The 23,518-nt window shown below is 36.7% G+C and overlaps 1 protein-coding gene across 2 annotated transcripts in view; it reads left to right on the top strand.

Annotated features, from left to right (window-relative positions):
* The first annotated feature begins 1,413 nt into the window (after positions 1-1,413).
* The window catches only part of asap2a (ArfGAP with SH3 domain, ankyrin repeat and PH domain 2a), a 126,223-nt gene continuing 104,118 nt past the window's right edge, over positions 1,414-23,518 (top strand). For both annotated transcript variants that reach the window (XM_056476370.1, XM_056476369.1), the window contains exon 1: positions 1,414-1,943. In XM_056476370.1, coding sequence (XP_056332345.1) covers positions 1,818-1,943 — 126 coding nt within the window. In that variant the 5' untranslated portion in view covers positions 1,414-1,817. The remainder of the gene's footprint in view (positions 1,944-23,518) is intronic.

Genomic DNA, 23,518 nt, shown 5'->3' with positions numbered 1-23,518 from the left:
TTATTTGTCTTTGTTAATGTTAGTTAATGGAAATAAAGTTGTTCATGTTAACTCAAGTGCATTAACTAATGTTAACAAGTATGAATTTGGATTTTAATAATGCATCAGTAAATGTCGAACTATATGTAATAAATGCTGTACAAGTATTGTTAATTATTAATTAAAATAGTAAATACATTAACTACTGAAAACATAAAATGTGACTTGTTTTCTTAATTTTATAGTTATTTTACTATTTTTTATTAATATTCATTTTTTATTAATTATCTTTTTGTATTTTATTTATTTATTTGTTTGTTTGTTTAGTTAGTTAGTTAGTTAGTTAGTTAGTTAGTTAGTTAGTTAGTTAGTTAGTTAGTTAGTTAGTTAGTTAGTTAGTTAGTTAGTTAGTTAGTTAGTTAGTTAGTTAGTTGGGTTTTTTCTTTGTTTGTTTTTTTAACAACAGTCCACAACAATCCTTTAGCACTCCATTAACTTTTATCTTATAATCTCCATCCACTTTTGAGGCAGGTACCTAATATACATTTGTTTATCTCAAAATAACTAAATAAATGCTTAAATACGTACATACATACATACATACATACATACATACATACATACATACATGCATACATGCATAAATACATACATACATACATACATACATACATACATGCATACATGCATAAATACATACATACATACATACATACATACATACATACATACATACATACATGCATACATGCATACATACATACATACATACATACATACATACATGCATGCATGCATACATACATACATACATACATACATACATACATACATACATACATACATACATACATACATACATACATACATACATACATGCATACATGCATACATACATACATACATACATACATACATACATACATACATACATACATGCATACATACATACATGCATACATACATACATGCATACATGCATACATACATACATACATACATACATACATACATACATACATACATACATACATACATACATACATACATACATATAAATCAATTCATCAGTGCTAGTTTGGAATGCCAAATAGGGAATAAATGACCCCCACAACTTTCTTTGTTAGGCAAAAAACTGAAAGTGTATTTTAAAAAATACAAAGTTAACAGCTTTGTTAAAGTAAGAAGCCGGTAGATGTTAATTAATAAACTTTTATTTATATATTTACATTTTTACGTGCTAGAAATTTCCTTCTCCACCTTAAGACTGGCGCTCACGATCCTAAAGGCGAACTACACTCTGGCCACGCCCTACGTCAGATCTGATTGGCCAAAAGCCGGCAGCTGTGACTCCTCATTGGTCAGTTCTTTCCCATTGAATGCCCTCCACCTTTACTTTGTCAATTTCTGCGCTTTCATTGAATTGCGCTGCAAGAGCTGCATCGACCTGGAAGCCTGCAGCAAAAACCAGCACGATAACCTACACTCCTGTCCCAAAACAGAAGAGGAGCACACCACAGCACTGCTTTGTTATCAAACGAGTGGACTAAATTCCTACTTACACTGGAAGAAGTGAAAACCGTGGAAGAAAGAGAGGGAAAGAGAGAGAGATTTCCCCGTCGTACAAGCCGCAGTTCAGTGTAGTTGGCTAATGATTTGTATTAATTCCCAACTTGTTTTAATCCACCGAGGACAAAACACCGCGATGATAAGACTTCAGGACGCTCATGAGAGTTTTAATTCAGCGTTTTATCTTTGAATTTCGACATTAATTTCACCGCGACCGGTCATTTCAAGGATTAAACACGATATTTGTGGATTTCGCCAAAGGAGATACAATGCCTGACCAGATAACAGTGGCGGAGTTTGTCACGGAGACAAATGAAGATTATAAATCGCCCACCGCCTCAAACTTCACCACCAGAATGACTCACTGCAGGAATACAGTATCCGCACTGGAGGAGGTGAGCCTCATAACTTTATGCATCCTGTTATTTTGTGATTGTTCAAAGCCTGCTGGGTGTTTTGCTTTCTTACGAGACCACCAGAGTCAGCTATTGCCCCCCTTGGAGTAGCTAAACGAGTAACTGAGGAGGCAAATCCTCGCGCCTTCTTTGTTGATGCCTCACCCATTAGACAACTGCTGGATTGCATTGTCTCCTCCTGATGAGATGCAATAAACGACAAACAGTTTGATTATTCATTACTTCTGTAGATAAAATCCACAATTAGAATCTCACATACATTATGTGGGTTATATGCAGAAATATGGAAGCCATTTGTAATAGTTGTCTGCACCTGTTATAATCAACATTATTTATTCAGTAGCAACTCACTATCTTGTTTCTAGTTTGTCTCTTATCAGTAGCTGATTGACTAGCTGAAGTGCTTCATCCTGACATTTTAAAAAGGGGCCAGTATTCAGTAATTCTAAAACAGACTATGATTTAATCACAATTGAATGCACCCATTGTTACCCTATTTAAAAAGCAGTACAACGTGGTTTTCAGAATGTATATAATACTTATTTGATTGATGTCAATACAGTTTATGTATGCATGCATATAGAAAGTGAATATGGTGCACTATGAGAAGAATGAGATGACAGAATCATTGAGTTAACCTAATTTGATGATTATTTCTATAAATTAATATTTATTCTTATTGATCGTTACTTATTATTAATGTAGAGTTGCGAAGGGGTAGAATTAAAAAAGCTTCTGCTTCCTACTTCTTTTAGGAAACTGAATTAGAATTGTTTTGTATTTCTTTTTGTTTGTTATGTGCTAAATAGGGCTGTGCGATATGGCAAAAATGCAATCTCGATAATTATTTTACATATTGAACAATGATGATATATTTTGATATAAGTTGTTAATTCTTCCAGATTTAAGAGTACCCCAACAATGACTGAAGCCACAAAAATTAGAGTGTCTATTAAATGGCATGACATATTTTCGGCCGATAAATTTTCGGTAGCCAAAATTTCAATGCATTTCTAATCAACACACTTTTAGATTCCTGTTGATGCACATTTCTGCTGTGTGATTGGCTCTTAGATCAATATAGAGTAAAAAAAAGTCAAGAGCTTATTATTTCGCGAGTCGATATAATATCATTTATCGGCCCAGCCCTAGTTCGAAATGAAGTCTAATATTTCCAGGTTTGTGTATATGTGTAGTCAAGTCCCCTCAAGTATGAATCTGTCAGAAAATCTGAAATAGTTTACTGGATAAATTACTTTTATAATTTTTTTTTAGCAAAAATATGCTAGAAATCTTTGGCCTAATAGACATATTTGGAAATTTGAAGGCACTTAAACTTATGGAAATCAAAAGACGTCTTGTTTTTTCAAGAAACTTGGAAATCACATTTGTTTTTTAACGAAAGTTTCTCAAAGAAGAATGTCATAGCTTATATATATATATATATATATATATATATATATATATATATATATATATATATATATATATATATATATATATATATATATATATATATATATATATATATATATTAAAGTTTATACCAGGGCTGCACAATATTGAAAAAATCTGATATTGTGATGTTTTTTTTTTCTGCGATAAATATTGTGATATAAAAACAATTTCTCAAGTTGAATAGGTCTGTTTGGCAGTTTTCTGGGCAGTCTAACATTATTCAGGTGCCGTAAAAACAATGTAAGAAATGCTTTTCTTACTTTGCATTGTCACGTTTCTAGTCGAAATATCTATACCATATATATATATATATAATTTTTTTTGTTTAAGTAAAAATATTGATGAATTTCACCTTCAGAAAAAAGAACTCAAAAATAAAGAAGTTTTTCTAATCTGCCATTAGGGTAAGTAATATAATCTTGTTTTCACTTTGGAATGTAGATATTTGGACTTTATAAATCCCTTGTGTTCTGCAGCTCCTTGTCAACTATAATTCAGAATCAGCATTGAATATCATGCAATGTGACTATTGCGGATGTGCACATTGCGATATCGATACTGAAACGATATATTGTGCACCCCTAGTTTAAACAATATAATAGTTTTAGCTTGTTTTTTTTGTTTGTTTTTTTTTGTCTTGCTTTAAATAATTATTTTTTGTATGTCATATTGTGCCTTGTTTTAAATTGGCCTAGGCCACCGGTTGGTCCCAAAACTGCCAACCAGGTGTGTTGACAAGCCGGTCTATGGTTTACTGAAAGGTGTACAAATCCACTCTTAAACCATCAGGATGACCATATTAGACCAGCTTCCAGAACACATTACCAATTTATACAGGTTTTTTCTAACACAAATATGGTGCATCAAAAGTTGATGAAGAATGTCTACTCTAGGTTGAATAAAAACATCTCGTAAGTGACTTAAGCCTCGCCCTGAGCAGATATAAATAGCCTTTCTCAGCTCTGATGGGCTCTGCCGCTTTTGTGTCGTATTGAATCGAGACAGCTTCCTGTGGGATATCCATCATCACAGCTCCAGATTATAACTCTGATAGATGCTGCAGGCTGTGTAGACTTGTTATTAAGTACACAGATAACGGCAGTGCAGTGTGTCAAGATGTTATGCTGTTTTAAAAAGGGTCAAAATAATTGCTGAATGACTCTGACGGATGTAAATAGGATGAGGTGTTTGATTTTGTCTGGTTATAGGTTGATTCTCTGTTTGATTTCATAATGCCATTGGGTTGAATGATTCCTGTGGTTTCAAGGTAATTCTACAAATGGGTAACGGCGTTCTGTCCTCCGGCTGTGTATTGCTAACTCAGGAAGTCTGGAGCTAAATGATTGTTTTTGGTCTTCCTCCTTTTGCATGCTGTTTGCTCACTCTTTGGCTTTGTGGTCATTGCTTCAGGGACATAAATAGTGCTGTCCACATATTTGCAGTTTTATAGAATCACTGTAAGTTGGCTGTATTTGTGATCTGGCTCACGCTGACCAACAAACAGAGTCTGAATCGGCATTTGGTGAAGAAGGATTTCCAGATGTCATGCCTTTTTCATTTAAAAAAGCTTTACCATATGAAATTATTTATAATTCTTCTCCTATATTGCCTCATTACTTTAAAACATCTTCCCTAATGGTCTCATTGCTTCAGCATTTAAAAGGGCCTAGTTTAACTTGCAGCTTTTGTGTGGTAATAAACAGGATAAGATTGAAGGCTAATCATTTCTTTTTAAAACCATTACGTTGTAAAATAATTAATTTGAAGCTTGCAGTTGTAAATGCTTCAGTCACTAGGGATATAATGTGCCTAAAACACTACTGCCCAGTTTGAGGCGATAATGTCTGGTTTACATGTGCATGAAATAAAATTAATCCAAATCGATCTAATCGCAAGTAGACAATTAGAAACAGGAAGAGTCTGAAATAGCCATGGGATGATAATTGTTTTAAAAGTATATTTTGTGGTTTGGAAGAGTCAAGGTTTTAAAGAGCCCCTATTGTGGGTTTTTTAAAATGACATTCCATGTAGTGTGTAACACAGCTTTAAGAGAAGTGAAATATCCAGCTAAGGCTTATCTGAAAGTGGACAGTTTTTAAAACTATTGATTCATCTAAAAAAAGAATCGACTCCTAGTGATTAGAATGAATCGTCTTCAAAACGAGTCTTTAGCCATTTCGGCGTGACGTGGCTACGACACATAAGCCCCGCCCTGTTGTTGCGCGTGCAAACCCGGGAAAATTTAAGCCTGTGACCCCGCCCACTAACACAGCAGCAAATACAAACAGATCCAGAAGTCATCATGAGTCATGAAGACGCTGTACTTACCTGGATATTATTCTAAGTGTGAGGGAAACGGGCGATTCATTCGTTTGTTAAAGAAAGGATCAGAAAAGACTACTTCTGTATGAGACGTGTGAAATGAATGGACAGACAATACACCAGGGGTGCGTGCAAAATAAGGCTAGTTTATTAGGCACAAATGCAGCCTGCTGCAGCTGAGGATGAGCTCTGGTAAGCACTACAACCCCCTGGCTGGGGATGTGATCTCTGGGCAAAGCAGAGTACAGGTAAGCCCTGAGAACATATAACACTTCACGCAAGAGGTGCCACAGCAATGATTGCAAATAGAAAAAAATGATCTAAGTTACAGCTGAGAAGGGAGAAAAGCTCCAAAATGAAAGCTAGTTAATGAAAGCAGACTTGGCCCACGACACATTTCATAAGTGTAAGTAAATGGCTGTCTCCTTGTTGTCTCTAGCTTGCAAATTATGTATTTAATTGTGTTTTGTTACTTGTAACTGCTTGTACTGTATCAGGTTAACTCTTTATATTCTCATATCGCATCTAATGCCACGTTGAAACGCGAAACGGGCCGTTTTGTTTATGGATTTAAATGCGTTTGTGAGCTTGTGTTCCACTGCCGTTTGTCGTTGCTATGGCCACCGTCAGCTGTTCCTACACACGTGTCGCGGCCAAGGTTCAAAACAGTTCAGCTTTTGCTGCAGTGTGGATTAATACTGTATGTGTGTCATAGTTAAGAATGGAGCAATATGCTAGTGTTTGACTACACTGCTTTTGGTGGTAAGGTGTCTGAATAACACTGTTGAGTAAGTTTTACTATGAAGCGTGTTTCGGGCGTCTGCTGCGATCGGATCTTATACCAATGTTGCCGAACCGGGGGCTTGACAAACCGCGCTGGGCATTTTACTGTCTCGTGCTGAGCGCTGTCAACCAATCACAACAGGCTGTCATCGGTTCAATCAGCGCAGATTAGCTTCGTGCTAAGGAGGGGTTTGGGAATAAATGAATCGCTGAACGATTCATATGGGATTCGCTGGGATAATTAGGTAAAAATAAATTCATATTATAAGACCATGAAATGTTTTTTTGACCCTGCATGCATATCAGTATGTTGTTGGAGACCCATAAAACCGAAATATGACCCTTTTTAATGTATAATATGGGCTCTTTAAAACTGGCAAAATTTTCTGCTCTACCATTCCTACGGTATATGTAAGGTTTTATTTATGTTTTTTAATAAACATAATAATATCTCTAGCAGAAAAGATATCTAAATCAATGATTCATTTGAATTATTTATCTTTAGACATGTTTACTGTTCCAAAATAAGTTTCTCAAAATATAACATATTGTGTTCAAACTTTATTTTTTTTACCCAGACATTTAAAATTAATATATTTTAGAGCAGTAATCACAATACAGTCAAACCGTGATATTTTTATTCAAGGTTATCATACTGTCAGAATCTTATACCGACCCATGCCTAGTCTGAAATTTTGAAACTCTTTGATTGCTTTTGTATTTTGTGGCAGAATGAAGTTGAACAGCCACTAAAAAGCCTACTGACCTAATATAGAAGTGTTATTTTAATAGGAATCTACAGGGTTTACATTTTGCTATATAAAACCATAATTTAGCTTGATGGCAAGCAATGTAAAAGCACAATCTGCTCTTGACAATCCTGATTCGAACACAAACCCACTGCTTTAGTGTAGTTTTCTGGCTATTAAAGGAGAACCATAAGTTGCTGCTCTCTCATTGTTTTGCTAGTGTCTCCTTTTGTGGTCAAATGTAAATTGTGTGAATTTTCTTCTACAATATTAATTGGAAACTTCAGACTGGCATTGTATAATGAGTGTCATAAAATGGTCTTAAAATGATAATTATATTGTTTATTGCAGTATATTTTGGTGCAATATATCCCACAAAAAAATGGGTATCACGACAGGCCTATTCAGATACACTTGCCCATGGACCCTTCCCTCAATTAAATAATTTAAGTGGACAAAATCGGCTAAATAAAACGCTATGTTTTTTGTGACATCTCTTGTCCACGCATGACCAAAATACACATTAATATCAGGTAATCCATTTATTTGTAGAGTACTTATTCTATTCAAACACTAAGCTTGCTTTTCCACTGGATGGTACATGGTTCGGTTCAGTATGGCTCAGTTTTGGGGGCTTTTCCACTACGTTTAGTACCTGGTACTTTTTAGTACCAACTTGGGTGAGGTTCCAAGCATTGTGCACGTTACCAAAACATGATGTAAACACACCAATTGGTCTGAGAGAATCTTCACTACTAGCTTCTCTTCCAGCTTTATTGGATTTGCGACATGGGGCACCAAACCCGCAATGTTTAAATTGTCAGATCATCCACTGCTGTGTTGTTGGTCATGTGACAAATTTGTTTTTATGCCACCACAAGAAAAGGACAACTAAAAAATTGCAGTCGCGAGGTCAGTAGAAGAGGTCCAGACTTTCTTCGTGTTGGTAGCAGAGGAGAGGATCCAACAAGAGTTGGAAGTTTTTCAGCAAGTCATGGCAGTAGGAGTGGCACAACTATTACCATAATCCCACCCGCTTTAAGTGGTACTAAACTGCAGTGGAAATGCAAACCAAGTTGAGCAAAACCAAACCAAAGAGAGCCGTGACCATACCATACAGTGGAATACTGGCTTAAATCTGTGGTCACGCTAGACTTTTTGTCCCATGGACTTCCATTATGTATGCGAATAAACAACACCAGAAATGCAAATTCGGGCAAAGATTTTTTTGTTGCAACTCTGACCAGCGTATTTGCATTACGTGAAACCAATCGAAGATCAAAACATTTGTCTACAGAAATTTAAAACATAGAGCTATCACTTATTTTAGCAATAACACATCCTGTTTTCTCCCAACCCATTTTGCAGGCATATCTTAATTGGGTATGTTTTTGAAGCATGAATCAGTTGATGGACTCTAAAACGTACGGCTATTTTTAGTTTAATAACCTCTCTCTTTCATGGTGTGGGAGAGTGGGGTTGATTTATGGTCTGATGTGTCATTGTCCTCAGCTGACCTCGCAATAAGACAAGGAGTTCAGAATCAATAAGCGTCAGTCCTTGATAGGGTTTCACATAGGTAATGCTGATTTTGTGATATGATGATGCCTTAGGGTATGGTTATAGCGAAGACTTTCATTTAAATACATTTAACCCACTTTTCTACATTTAGTCCACTTTTGTAGGCCATAGAAGGCTGTATAGCCTAGTTCAAACTGAGCACAAGCTGACTCTCTACTTTAGATATCGGCAAGAGTTTTGTCTCCTTGGTTGCACTTTATCTTTAGAAAGGGTTGCAAACACATTCAAGACTTCATTGTTGTCCTCCGTTTGAGTGCATCTCTGTTCCTTCCACACTCACAATGTGTCAGTGAAGTGTGTGATCTCGCTCAATGACTCTGCTTGGAGATTACACAGGGGGAAAGATGGGAAATCACTATGGTATTCCTGGCATCTCTAAGAAATGTTGGCGTTGGCATGGCTGTCTGCTGAAAACCTTTGGCCATTGGAGCCTGTAATGCATTGTTGTCCAGAAGTCATAATTCACTAAATAAGCACTCTCTGAGTCTGGACTATAGATTTTGTCATTTTGAAAAAGTGTTTCTTTTGATATAATTTATATAATTCAATTTGTGAATTTGAACTAAATGTTTGCACAAGCTCTGCTCAGGGCTCAATGCTAAGGATTTTTTTCTTCTGGTCCAGTCTCAAATAATAAACTTATTGATGAGCCAGCACTGGCCTGATTGGGCCACTGACAATCCTGTCTACAGTCCCAAGTGTCTCTCATGCTGACCCTGGGCCATCAGGCCATCCTTATTGTCGAGCCCTGCTGCTATTTGGCAGTCAAGTCATGTTTATCACTTCAGTAGATTTAATAAACAAGGACTTTTTTGAAATACAGACCATTAAACATGAGTGTTGAATCTTTGTGAAGGTTCAGTACGCTGTGTTGAACTCCTGAGGTAAACGTTGTTTTGGCCTGTTTTTTATAGAAATGACACCAGGCTCAGATAGTGTGTTCATTTTTGTTGGAAGTATTGTTTACAAAAAGAGAAATGTTTCATTTGAACAATCAGTGTGATAAACATGTAAATGTAAAGGAACGGTTGTTTATGCATAATGTTAATTCGGTTGTTCAGAACAATACGACAATTTGCATGCTGTTAGTGTGACAGAATAGGTGTTTAATGCACTGTGAGGAAACTATCTGGACCATCTCAAATTCTGAGATATCTGGTTTTCAGATTTGGAGTGCTATTATATTGCCGGCAAATACTAATTAAGCTGGTGGTTGTTGTTGTTAGGTGACCGTAATGTTTAAAACATGCAGTCATTTATGATGGTCACCAGCTGAGCTAGTTTAGTTAGTCTGCATGGATCACTCCATGACTACTAATACCAACAAGACTGATGGAACTAACAGCTGCTTTGTGGAACAGGTGAATTTCGGGGGATTTAAAGCAACCAGTGATTGAGATTACAATGGCTAGAAGCTAAAACAACACTAGCACCTGTCCTCTCTGAATGAAGAGACGCTTTTCAAACCTGCTGTTGTTTGAGACCGTTATTCACTCCTTGTGAACGAAAATCAACATGGCATTTGCATCCCATTTACTTGCAAGATGTATTTTCAAACAAAAGAAGATATTTAAGTGAGAAAAGCATTAGACAGGAAAAATAAGAGAGCGTGGTAACATTAGCTCACAATGAGAGTTGTTTCAGAGGTGGAGTAAGTGCTTCTCTGGTGGTCACCATGCTGTGAATTTACCACAGACCACTGTTTTTCTAAAAAAATGTTCCCTTTTGTTTTGAGCCAAAGTCATGAAACTTTCCCAGAAAATTCTGGAGTATCTCACATAGTAAATTAGAAAGGACCTTGATTCCCTGATGACACATTGGAAAACTGGCCTTGAGGAAATCCCATTAATTGAGTGGAGCAGGGTGCATTGATCTGCTAGGGTTCACAAGTGCACTGGCCTTTGTTTAATGGGGGGCAGGGAGGCCCTCTATCCCGTCCAGGGGGTTTGTCGCAGATTATCCTGGGACAACTCCCTTTTCAGGGCCATTGTTAACTGTCAAGCTCTACCTCTTCATTAATGAAGTTCCCTCCATTGATTTGTTGCCGTGTCCTTTAAAGACAACCATCCGTTTCTCTAGAAGTGCCTCGTAATCGTGTTACACTGTCACAGTCAGTTTGAGCAAACCCAACGACAAAAGTTGGGAATTTCTGACTACATATCGTTACATTCTTAACCTTCTGGCATGTTACAATACTAATATCTGCAATTAAATTTTTAGATTATATAATGTATTATATATACAGAATAAAATGCAGCATATGCAGCAATAGGTTTGTATATATGTATTGGGGTCGGGCCGATAGACGATGCCATCGTCCATTGCCGATGGCTGATAGACAACACAATGCTGAGCTGGCATTGCTGATCCTCCGCCCCGCTCCTGTTACAAACCCGCTCGTGAAAAATACACACTTAGGCCCTGTTTACTATAATACGTCTTAGTTTTAAAATGGCATTTTAGAGCTAAAAGGATCCACATCCACACTGTGTTTTACCTAGCATTTCTGAACAGCCCTCCGTCTGCTGAAAATGCACATCACGTGACCACACACACATATATATATATATATATATATATATATATATATATACATATATATACACACACACACACACACACACACACACACACACACACACACACACACACACACACACACACAGACACAGCAACACACATGCTGTCATGCGCTCGTCTGAGCTCCAGAGAGCAGTGCACGTCGGACAGGTCATCAAGGATGTACCACTGTATCGCGTCTCACTATAGTTGGTAAACGTGATATTTAATTCATCTTGTCTCTATCTAACGACTCTTCGGTGTTTTGAATCAGGTAACGTGTCACAGCGTCAGTACACAACTTCAATCTTTCGCTTTAACACTTGTACTTAGTCATTTTAGCGAAAACCTCAGAGACTGTTGGTTGTGCACCTTTTTTACAGACCAACGTCATTATAACGACACGGATCACTCTGACTATTCATGCCAGAGTCCCGCGGAAAAAGTGATTGACAGGTGGTCATTTGTGTCTAACTTATCTTTATTTATGTATGATTTGTTTATGGGTATAACAAAGACCATGCGAGTCAGGTAATTGAAACGATAGGCTACAAATAATTAATTCATCGCTGCCTACGATGACAATGCCAGCGTGCATCGCAATGTTTCACATTAGACATCGTACGATGCCAAATTGGTCGACATCGCTCAACCCTAATATGTATTTAATAGTTGCAAATATGTACACAGATGTGAAAAGTGTTTGCCCTTTTACTGATTTCTTAGCAGCAACAAGTGCAATCAAGTGTTTTCAGTAACTTGCAATGATTCTGTTACAGTGCTGTGGAGGAGTTTTGGCCCACTCATCTTTGAAGAATTGTTGTTATTCAGCTGCATTGAAGGGTTTTCGAGTATGAACCATCTTTTTTAAGGTCATGCCACAGCATCTCAATTGGATTCAGGTCAGGATTTTGACTAGGCCAATCCAAAGCCTTCATTTTTTTTTCAACCATTCAGAAGTGGACTTGCTGGTGTGCTTTGGATCATTGTCCTGGAGCAGAACCTAAGTTCACTTCACTAACAGATGGTTGGACATTCTCCTTCAGGCTATTTTGGTACACAGCAGAATTTATCCATTTATCACAGCAAGTCTTCCAGGTCCTGAAGTAGCAAAACAACCCCAGTCCATCGCACTACCAACACCACATTTTACTGTTAATATGGTTTTTCTTAAATACGGTGTTACTTTTATCACACACATAATGGGACATAATAGATACTTCCAAAAAGTTTGACTTTATCTCATCAGTCTCGTCAGTTTTTTCCCGTTAATAATAAAAACCTTCATTTCAAAACGTCATGATGTGTTTACTTGTGTTATCTTTGACTAACATTTAAATTAGTTTTTATGATCTGAAACGTTAAAGTGTGACAAGCAAGCAAAAAAAAAAATAAGAAATCAGCTAGAGGGCATCATATATGTACATATATATGCGAGTGTGTGTGTGTGTGTGTGTGTGTTCATGTTCTTCCTCTGTTCAGGGTATTTTTCTAAAATGTGTGAATGCCACCTGGATGTCCACATTTCGACAGACTCTCCCGAGCTTTTGAGGGGTTCTATTTTTACAGCAGTTGAATTTTTAATGCTGCTACTGTGGCTGTTGAAAGCTTGTTGGCATATGAGGAGTTTGAAGCAGTAGTTTCTTCTTGTACATCTCTGAAAAATAAATACAAACGCTAAATATTTCATCCAAACGCATCCTCATTTTTCCAGATATAGAAGTTGTTAAAGGAGGTTGATGCAAATATTTTACCACAATGTTTCTAGTGACCACATCTGTAAAGATCCAAAAATGACAAATTCCATATAAAAGCATAATAAAAGTACTCAAAAAGAAAAACAGTAGTCCTGCAATTTCACTCCATCTGGTTAGAATGCAGTGGTTCTTCGACGTGAAGAGTGTGGGAATCATTTCTTACACACTGAATCATCTCCAGCACACACATTTGGTCTTCATTTCTTCAGACTGTGCCTTCATCAGTCTCCTGGAGTTTACACACTCCCTTGCAGTCACTTTAAATTATAAAGCATCCATTAAAACAGGAGCCAGCATCTGTCTTTTCATGTTCCTTTTTGTTTTTCAGGTAGTCGGTTAACTAAATTTGACACTACTTTGTTTTTCCTTTTATTGTTTTAATGCTGTCGAATTGTCAGTATTTGGATGGAAATCATTTTAGCTTTTCATTGTCTGGCTTTAGCTTCCACAGGTGTCTTGTTTGTCTAGTTGACTAAATAAATATTGAAAGAATGTTCTTGTATCAGCTGAAGGATATAGAGTTTGTGTAACAATGGAAAAGTAAAGTGAATTTGAGTTCTTTTCTGTAAATCATTCTCTTCAAGTATGTTAGTGGTTTTTATCCAAGGGTACGGGGCAAGCGGCAACATCCCGCTCTCCCTAATGAAGCTAATACAGAAGTAACTGAAATTGCAATTCATCGACTGGCCTTTGGGGGCTGGCTCCAGAAACTCCAGGCTGACTGCCATGCTAAAATGGCTATTTTTACAGTTGATAAAACATGTTTACAGCCTTGTTCAAAAGATGGTTTTGGTTCATATAGCTAATATTAGCTATATATTTTTTTTTATAACTCATTCGTTTAATTATATCAGGTCTGCAAAATTAAGGGCGTGGCCACTTGAGTGACAGCAAGGTCTCGCTAATCGCCGTCATGACACCTCAGCTGATTCCGGCTGATTTACCGATGAGCTGGGCATATACATCGTATTTTTGTTTTGTTTTATTTGGCTTTACACAGTTAGTTGCCTTTTTGGATTATTTCTTACAATTAGCAGATAATATGAGATGCTGTACACTTAATTGTGCTCACAAACAACCATTCAAGTGACCTTCTTAGTGAAATTCTTGAGCAGTCATCTGAAATGTTGTCATATGCATGGATTTCATAAATAACCTTGCATTTACATAACACAGACTATATTTGAAAATTTTAAAAGACCAAACTGAATTTATTAATATAGTATAAAATCAGGTAGCACGGTTGCGCAGTCGGTAGCACAATTGCCTCACAGCAAGAAGGTCACTGGTTCAAGTCCCGGCTGGGTCAGTTGGCATTTCTGTGTGAAGTTTGCATGTTGTCCCCGTGTTTGCGTGGGTTTCCTCCGGGTCCTCCGGTTTCCCCTACAAGTCCAAATACACATGCGCTATAGGTGAATTGGGTAAGCTAAATTGTCTGTAGTGTATGTGTGTGAATGAGAGTGTATGGTATTTCCCAGTGATGGGTTGCAGCTGGAAGGGCATCTGCTGCGTAAAACATATGCTGGATAAGTTGGCGGTTCATTCCGCTGTGGTGACCCCAGATTAATAAAGGGACTAAGCTGAAAAGAAAATGATTGAATAAATGAATTATTGAATGAATGAATGAGTATACAACCAAGCACATGTGGTCAGAACACAAACAAAATGCAGTTTATGAAGTATTAAGCGTTAAGCCCACAGAAAAAATAATCTAGCTAGCATAATGCTAGCAGGCATCTGTAGCTCCGCTCACGCTCCGCCTCTATTCCCGTATTTGGTTACCCACGGTCGGTGTGCAATGATGCTCAAACAACATGGTGACACTAGGCCATGCTCACTTGTAGCTTCATTTGCACTCTTCAGAAACCTATGGGTGACGTCACAGATATACTACTTCCTTATTTTTTTTACAGTCTATGGTCCGGGGTCCTCTAGGAGGCCTCCAGGAGGGCCCCTGTAATTGTTGAAATGATTTAAATGTAATTTTGTTAATGCAATCTTAAGCATTCTGACCATTACATATAATTTTGGGATCTTGAATATGCAAACTTTTGAAAACAGGAGTCAATGTGCAAGTTTTTGCCTCATCATTATGGTACAATCATCATTTTAATAATAAAAACAGCTTGAAACAGTGTGTGGTTTTGGAATGGGGTTACGATTAATAAATAATCATGACATGATTCTCATTTAAGCTGAGCTTTTGCCCCTAAGACGTCATGTTTTATCATGGATTAACTATTAAACTGATGGGTAAAGCTACCTGGTGACTTCTGTTTTTCTGCTAACAGCTGAACTCATGTGTTAGTTTTTTTGAAGGAGTTGTGTTTAGTCCACAATGTCTCGTGATGTCCTGTGTACCCAGAAGGCCTTTTCTTTGAAGTGCTCACTGCTGGGCAAAAGGGCTTTTCTGTTGACAAGTGCTTCCACTAAAGACAAATGGACTGATGGGCTTTCAAGAGATGGGGAATTTGAACTACATATTACAGATGCCACATCAGTTGGATTTATTTTAATACTGACTGTTTTATAGGCTGGTGGACATGTTCAGTTGTGTCTCAAGAGGACTTTGACCAAGTCAAGTAGGTCATTTTTGGCGATCACAGTAGAACTTTCCCCTACCTTTGTTCTTTTTCTCTTTTTCGAACACACACAATCACACAGACACACACACACACACAAATGTGTGCACACTCAGTCACTCAGTTTAAACAATGGAGGTTTTGTTTAGTTGAACTGCCATCAAGAGCAGTCCACAGATATTTAGTATGTGTTGTTTTTCCTGCGTGGAAAATTTGTCCATTAGTAATGTTTTTTTTTTTTTTCTTTTAAGGTATGTAACACTATAATGTGTGTGTGTGTGTCTATGTGAGCTCTCTTACCTATGTTTTTATGGAGCACTTAACAGCAGTCCTAAGGGAGATTGTGTTTGTTTGACACTGGTTGCTCAGGGCAGTCCCAAGACATTACAAGAGACAAGTCGAAATACAACCTGTTTGAGTTAATAGAGCGCATTATTCAGCTTTTAAAAATCACTCAAACAAATGTTATGGTTCATTTATATAAAGTTGAAGTTTATATACAGTTGAAGTTAGAATTATGTGCCCCCTTTAATTTTTTTCTTTTTTTTCTTTTTTAAATCTTTCCCAAATGATGTTTTATTTCGATAGTCTTCAGAAATATATAAATATATGTATATATGCAACAACCAATATATATATATATGTATGTATGTATGTATGTATGTATGTATGTATGTATGTATGTATGTATGTATGTATGTGTGTATATATATATATATATATATATATATATATATATATATATATATGTGTATGTATATGTTTGTGTATATGTATGTATATGTGTGTGTGTATATATATATATATATATATATATATATATATATATATATATATATATATATATATATATATATATATATATATATATATATATATATATATATATGTATATGTGTGTGTGTGTGTGTATGTATGTATGTATGTATGTATGTATGTATAAATATTTATATATAATGAGTATTTATATATGAGTATATTTATATATAAAAATATATATATGGGAATTACTTTCCTCCAATGTCTCTCACATTATATGAATTTTCAAGTTCTTGGAATGCATCCCACGCTCCATGTCTCTTATGCCTCATTCACACTAGCAGCGACTTTGTAACTGTCTGTTGCTCTGGTTGGCGATTAAAGTCGCTAGTGGCCGTTCCTACCTTAGCTAACCTTCATGGTGATATTCACTGAGAGCGAATGAGTTTTTGTGCCGCTGAAAGTAAACTTTGTTCAAGGAAAACACTAAATATGAATGGAATCAGTTCATAAATTGCTTAATTACAAAGATGATCAAGAAAAAAAGTGTGTTCTCTGGCATTGCTGCTATTTCTCTCCCGCAAACGTGGGTCTGTGTAGGTCTACAGCACGGAGAATGCAACCAGCCTCTGCAGAAGTTGATAGAGGATCATCTGAGTTGTACTGATGCTCGTATTGGCTGTCACTCAAGAAAGTCATTCATAGAAAGTCGCTCGCGCATAAAGTTGAAGGATTCTCAACTTTGTCATGTTGTTCGACATGCCCACATCCGTCGCCAACAATCACTGTCGCTCGCATAGATGGAGGTCACTTGAAGTCACTCATTCTCCATTGAAATGAATGGTCGCTTGTAGGCATGGGCTGGTATAAGATTCTGATAGTAAGATAATCTTGGATAAAAAAAATCACAGTTTCACGGTATCACGGTGTCTCTGCTCTAAAATATATTCTTTTTTAATGTCTGGGTAAAAAACAAAACCCTTTTCCCCTTTAAAAAAACAATAAACTTCATTTTTTGAAAGATTTATGATATTTTGGAGCAGTAAACACATCAGGGTATATAATTCAAATCAATTCAGCTTTCTTCATTGTTTAAAAAAAAACACAGATTTCTTTACCATTTTACAGCATCTTTGGTTATTTTTTCTGCTGGTAATACAGGAACAGTATTACAGAAAATTTTGGTGGTTTTAAAACCTTGACTTTATCAAACTGCGGTAACCTTGAAAACGGTTATCGTCCCATGCCTAGTCACTTGTTGCTTTGCTGCTGCAAGTGGCTCATAGTGTGAACGCAGCTTTAGCCCCACCCACACTCATTACCGATATCAAGCCAGCAATCACAGATCTTGCTCTTTGTGTGCATGTGAGGGTACATTGAAGATCAACTTCGTAACTTATATCGGACCTACTGACTCACAGAAGTATAAACTGAACTTATGTATTCTTTTGAAGACTGGCTTAAACAACTATCTTAGGGGCCGATCACATCAAACGCGCTTTTTTTCATTAAGAGTCGCCTTTTTTAATGATTTACTGATGATGCGCGCTGCTTATGTGGCCTGTGCGCCTCGCATTTTAACCGCCTGCTGCGCCTTGCATTTTTGCCCTTTTTTGCTCGCAGTTGAAAAAAAAAGTCCACTCTGAGCGGAAAAGCGCTTTATGTCATTCACGTCTTTTTCATTCTCCAATCAAATGAAAGCAGAGGCAGGGTTTCTGTTGAGGTGCCTGCAGTGTTTGTGTTGTCAAGACAACAACAGAGACTTTAGAAGATGGAAGAGAGACTAGTGGTTGCTATTTTTAGTTATCCGGAGCTATATGACTTCACAAATCTTGACTATCACAATATTATTAAATATGAATATATTCTCAATATATTATATTAAATATATTAAAATATTAATATATGCGCAATACCTAGCTGATTCAGTCATTGCCTAGCGCTACGCTTCTTTTTTCTTGCCAACAAAAAAGACAGTGAGGTGCGTCTCGCGTTTTTGGAACGGAAATGCGCGTTCGGTGTGATCACTGATCGGTCCCTTAGTCTGTTTAGTAAAGTCAAGCTTAGTCAAGTAAAGACTATCCTTGGTACAGACAAAAACATTCTGAAGTCCAGCCTGATCTGAAGTCAAGTCTAACTAGTCTAACACACAGTTGAGAGGGAATAGCCAAATGAATTTTTCGCACAGTCTAAAAAAGTGTAGAGTATCCTGTTTAGTATAGTGTCTATTAAAACTCAACCTATAGCCTTTGTAGCCCAGTAAAAACAAATTACAAGACCAGCCTTGTTTTAAACAAACTTTATTGGAGTAAAGTACTGTTGTAGTCTGCAAAGCCTCTTTTATAATCTTCTAAAACCCAGTTAAAGTCTGGCAAAATGCATTTTAATCTGTATAATCTAGAAAATCCTACATAATAAGTTTAGTATTGTAGTGCTGTAAAACCTAGTTAAAGCTAGCTAGCCTATTCTGTAGTCTAGTAAAGCTTGTTCACACTGTCTTTTTATATTTGTATAATTTTTGACCAAGCTTATTGGTGGACACCAAGGTTCAGATAGAAGTGTTCGCACCTATTCAAATGAACCAGACTAACAAAATAATCGCACCACATTTTGTTCCAATTTAAACAACCCTGCCAAGTATAAACACAGTATAGGGAGGTCTGTAACAAATCTGTAGCAGTCTGCAGTGTTATAAAACGCATCTTTTGCATGTAGTGGTCTAGTAAAAGCAGTGGTATTCTATAGAGTGGTAAAGCCTAGCCATGGCTCCAGAGGGGAGGAATGTAGGCCTATGCTTTATTCTGGTCATGTGTTTTTAAATGAGTTGCAGCTTTCCTTTCTGTTTTCTCTGCTGTCATGTCTAAAGGTGGTTTGCTGAGTGGGCTGTCTAGATGCGCCACGTTGCTACAGCAGCTCCAACCTGTGCCATTTTTTGACCAATTTATACTAGGTCGAATATTTTTTATTTTTTTTTCACCCCAGAATTAGATTGTCATTTAGTCGCATTTTCCTTATGCAGTTTATGTGGATGAGACTGAGTTCAAACTACTGTGCTGTTGACTGAAAATTAAAAACACTGCTGCTGTTTTAAGAAACCATGAGATTAACAGGCTTTATTGCACCCTCGATCCTCTGAGTGCGTTAAATCTTTGGTGTGTGTGTGAACAAACGGTGTCAGAGGCGGTGCTAATAGACCCATGCTGTGATCCCAATCGGGTTGGTGTAGCAGACAAGGTGTTCTGGGGCATTAGTGGGAGGAGATACAGCATAGCAATCACATTAATGGAGCTCACTTGAGTCTTCTCTCACACATACACACGTTTTAGGCCTGATATTACAAAGCTCCAAACACAGTGACCCTTCTATTGGCTCTTTAAAAATGTCATAGCTGTGGGTTTAGTTCCCATTCATGTTTTGTTGCCACATTGAGTGTCGGCAAACCACACTTAGGATTTCAAGAGCAATGATTGATGTCAGTTTCCATTATAGACACTTTTCTACACTAACATTGGGGTCATGCCAGATACAGAGTGAGATACCGTAGTATCCAGAGTTTAGTGGTACAGTAAATGACGGGAGAGCTGTATTTTGAATTTTCTGACACAGCCCATGACTGGGAAAAGGCTATTCTTGTTTCTGAATGGCAGCGAGGACTCAATTATAGTGCCCTGGAATAGCTCTGTGTACATCTAGTGAGAAAGTCGGATGACCGTTGCAGAATAACAACAAAACCAGTGAATGGCATTTTGAGTAAAGTACTGTTTATGCTCTTGACACACTAAAGTGTTCACAAAGGAGACGGCACCATCTGACCCTGGGTCAAAGAGTGCATTAAAATACTGGGCAATCCACCAGATCCCATCCCTTTCCGCTACTCAAAAACATCTGTTTGAGGCAAAACCGAGAGATTTGTAGAAATCAGAAACAGACCATCTTGTAAAACTGAAGAACTTTATGAGGAGAAAAAAACTTTTTTGGTGTAGCTAAAATGTAGAAATGCTTAATGTTTGGTTATGTTGGACTGAACTAATAAATAATGCTAATGCTAAGTGAATCAGGAATAATTGTTTTGCATTCTTTTTTGACTATACCAAACTAAAAAAATAGAACCAAACTAGAAGTGTGAACAAGCAACATAGTTTTTTTTAACCAAACCAATATTACCAAGTGTGAACACCTTTTAAAGCTCCCATGAAATTTAAATATATATATTTTTATTTTGGTATCAGTGTTGTTTTTAAGATATCTACTTGCTACTATGCTCCAAAACAGTGACAAAATTTGTGTTTCGAAGATATAAAACTCATATAAACAGGTAAAGCTTTTAGTTTATCTCTTCCGCCTAAATGGATCAACAGTTTTATTTACGTCAACCCATACTAAGGTTTCTTATCAGATCATATTCAATTAAATGCTGTCTAGTAACTGACATGCCCCGTCCCTTTCAAGGCGCTTCTCATTTGACGCTCTTGAGCTCAACGGCTCTCACTTACAGATCAGTGATAAAACAAAACGCTATTGGCTGTTTTTTGAAAAGGGGAGGAGCTGCACTATGTCTCACTCTCTATTCATGTTTTGGTTGAGATTACATCAAACATAGAATAAAAATGCATACATCAAAGCACTTTACAGGACCTTTAAGATTATTGTTGTTGGTACTTGATGCTTATACTGCACATCATGAATTATCGTTTCATAAAAGATTCAGTCATTTTAAAGGAACACTCCACCTTTTTTTGAAAAAGGCTCATTTTACAAGTCTTCCTGAGTTAAACAGTTGACTTGAATCATTTTTGAATCCATTCAGCTGATTTCCTATTCTGTCAGGGTGACTTTTAGCTTGGCCTTTGATCATTTTCCTGGGGTTCACTTTACAGGGTTCTTAGAAGTGCTGGAAGTCCTTGAAACAGCTTGAATTATAATCTAACGTATTCAAGGTTTGAAAAGTGCTTAGATTTTGGATAAAGTGCTTAAAACTGCTGGGACATATATGAAGTATAATTGTAATCGTTACTTTCAAAATTTGCTACTAAATAGGTAATGGTATTATAGTACTTTTTGAATATATAGATATATTTTTTGGTTTTACATTTTGTCCATATGTCTGTAGCATGAGGGCTTGGAGCAAACATGCCATCAAAAACTGTTCTCATAATGTTCTATAGTATTCTAACAAATAGCATCTGATATAATGTGATTATGTATAAATATGTAAATATGTCATTTGCAGCACTTTGCAAAAGTGCTTAAGTTTAATTTTGGAAAAGGTGTAAGAACTCTGACTCTATGACGTCATACTCATTAGTTTGTTTGAATAAAAAAATAAATCTTCATTAGGGATGCTCATTATAACCAATTAACTGTTAACCGAAAGGATGCATTTTTAATCAATCAATGGTATCAGTGGAACCGTTTAATGGTATTGATGGTAAACAATACATATAGTTTTAATGATTTAGTTTACAACCAACAAACCAACACTTTTCTATATCCAAAATAACAGTTATTAATAGTTCATTTAAAAAATCCATTTTAAAAAAGCCTTAATAGCCTAATCAGACAAATCCAATGATTTACTTAATTTTTGCATAATGATAACTCCTCACCAAACTGAGGCTTGTTTTTTATAGCTATATAAACTATAAAACATGTATGCAAATCAATGCAATACTATATGTAAAAAAAAACAAAACAACAAAATTATTATATGCTATAGTAGCCTATAGCCTACTTTAAAAAGAGTCAACATATTCTCAACAATCTCATCCCTATCTGACCGGTTAACGGTTAATATTTGGTTAACAAGCGGGGGTACTCGGTTGAGAATATTAATCTAAATGAGCGTTCCTAATCTTAATGTTATAAAAAGAAGAAATTAATGTAACATAATAACATAATGTTAAACATAATAATATTAGTATAATATTAATGTTTTTCTTTAAATGAAGCACATTTAAATGTACCAAATTATTTCTTTTTTTTTTTTACATAAATTCAAATTTAGGTTCGAAATGCAACAAACATGAGAGTCTGAGCACACCCATGCCTCCAACACAAAAGTGGACCACACAGGGTGGAGTTTATTGCTTGTCTGGGGTATCAGCCTGCCACCATAATAACACATCACTCTCATGGTTCCCATTCACAAGCACTACGGCAGTGTCAGATATCACACATGAACAAAACGTGCCCCAGAACTGCACCACCCATCTTCCGCTTTTACAATATTTGTTGTTAGAATAAAAACATCTGGCGCCTCAACGGAACATGGATGTTAATCAGCTCCCTTGCCCTGCTGAATTGGATAATTACAATCCAGACGGCCTCTTTTGGCCCAAGTTCAACAGGACAGTTTTTTTTTCGTCTGGTTTGGGGGGATGAAAGTGCGACATGTAATAAAGTGACAGCAGACAGGAGCCAAGCACGTGTCCCGCAGACGATGCTCCCATGATTCCTGCTTTGTTCTTCAAAGTGGGCGGCACTGGCATCTGGGTTGAGACTAGAAAGCATGCGGTGAGAGGAAGTAAAAAATAGACTGTGATACATTTGAAATATGCTGCTTGTGCCTGAATTGTTTGTGTTTTGTGAGAATGGAGGGGGAGGGCGTTAACCTACGCTAGACATGCCGTCATTAAATAGTTGCAAATCTGAGAACAATGCAGACCGGGTCACGCTAATCCCACTATATTTTGCACTGGTCCTTGCAGTCAGTTAATTTTGTACAGTGTGTGATGTCCTCAAATCATTAATAAGGAGCATATCTGTTTTACAAAGTGTTTTGTTTTGTGTAGATTTTTTGTGCTGGTTGGTTGGTTGGTTGGTTGGTTGGATGGATGGTTTAGGCCTGTCATGGATTTGTATGACTGTTAAACTACCAGTAGTAAGTTTTGGACTTGCAATTGAGTTTTCAATGACAATATTACATGGACATCATATTATTATATGTAAATGTTTTTATACATATATGGACATTTATGTTTGGATATGTGGACATATTTTTCTGA

Source organism: Danio aesculapii, chromosome 17, assembly GCF_903798145.1.
Source record: "Danio aesculapii chromosome 17, fDanAes4.1, whole genome shotgun sequence".
NCBI classification, from domain to species: domain Eukaryota; kingdom Metazoa; phylum Chordata; class Actinopteri; order Cypriniformes; family Danionidae; genus Danio; species Danio aesculapii.
Note: the sequence above shows the minus strand (reverse complement) of the source record. Positions and strands in the feature narration are given on the sequence as shown.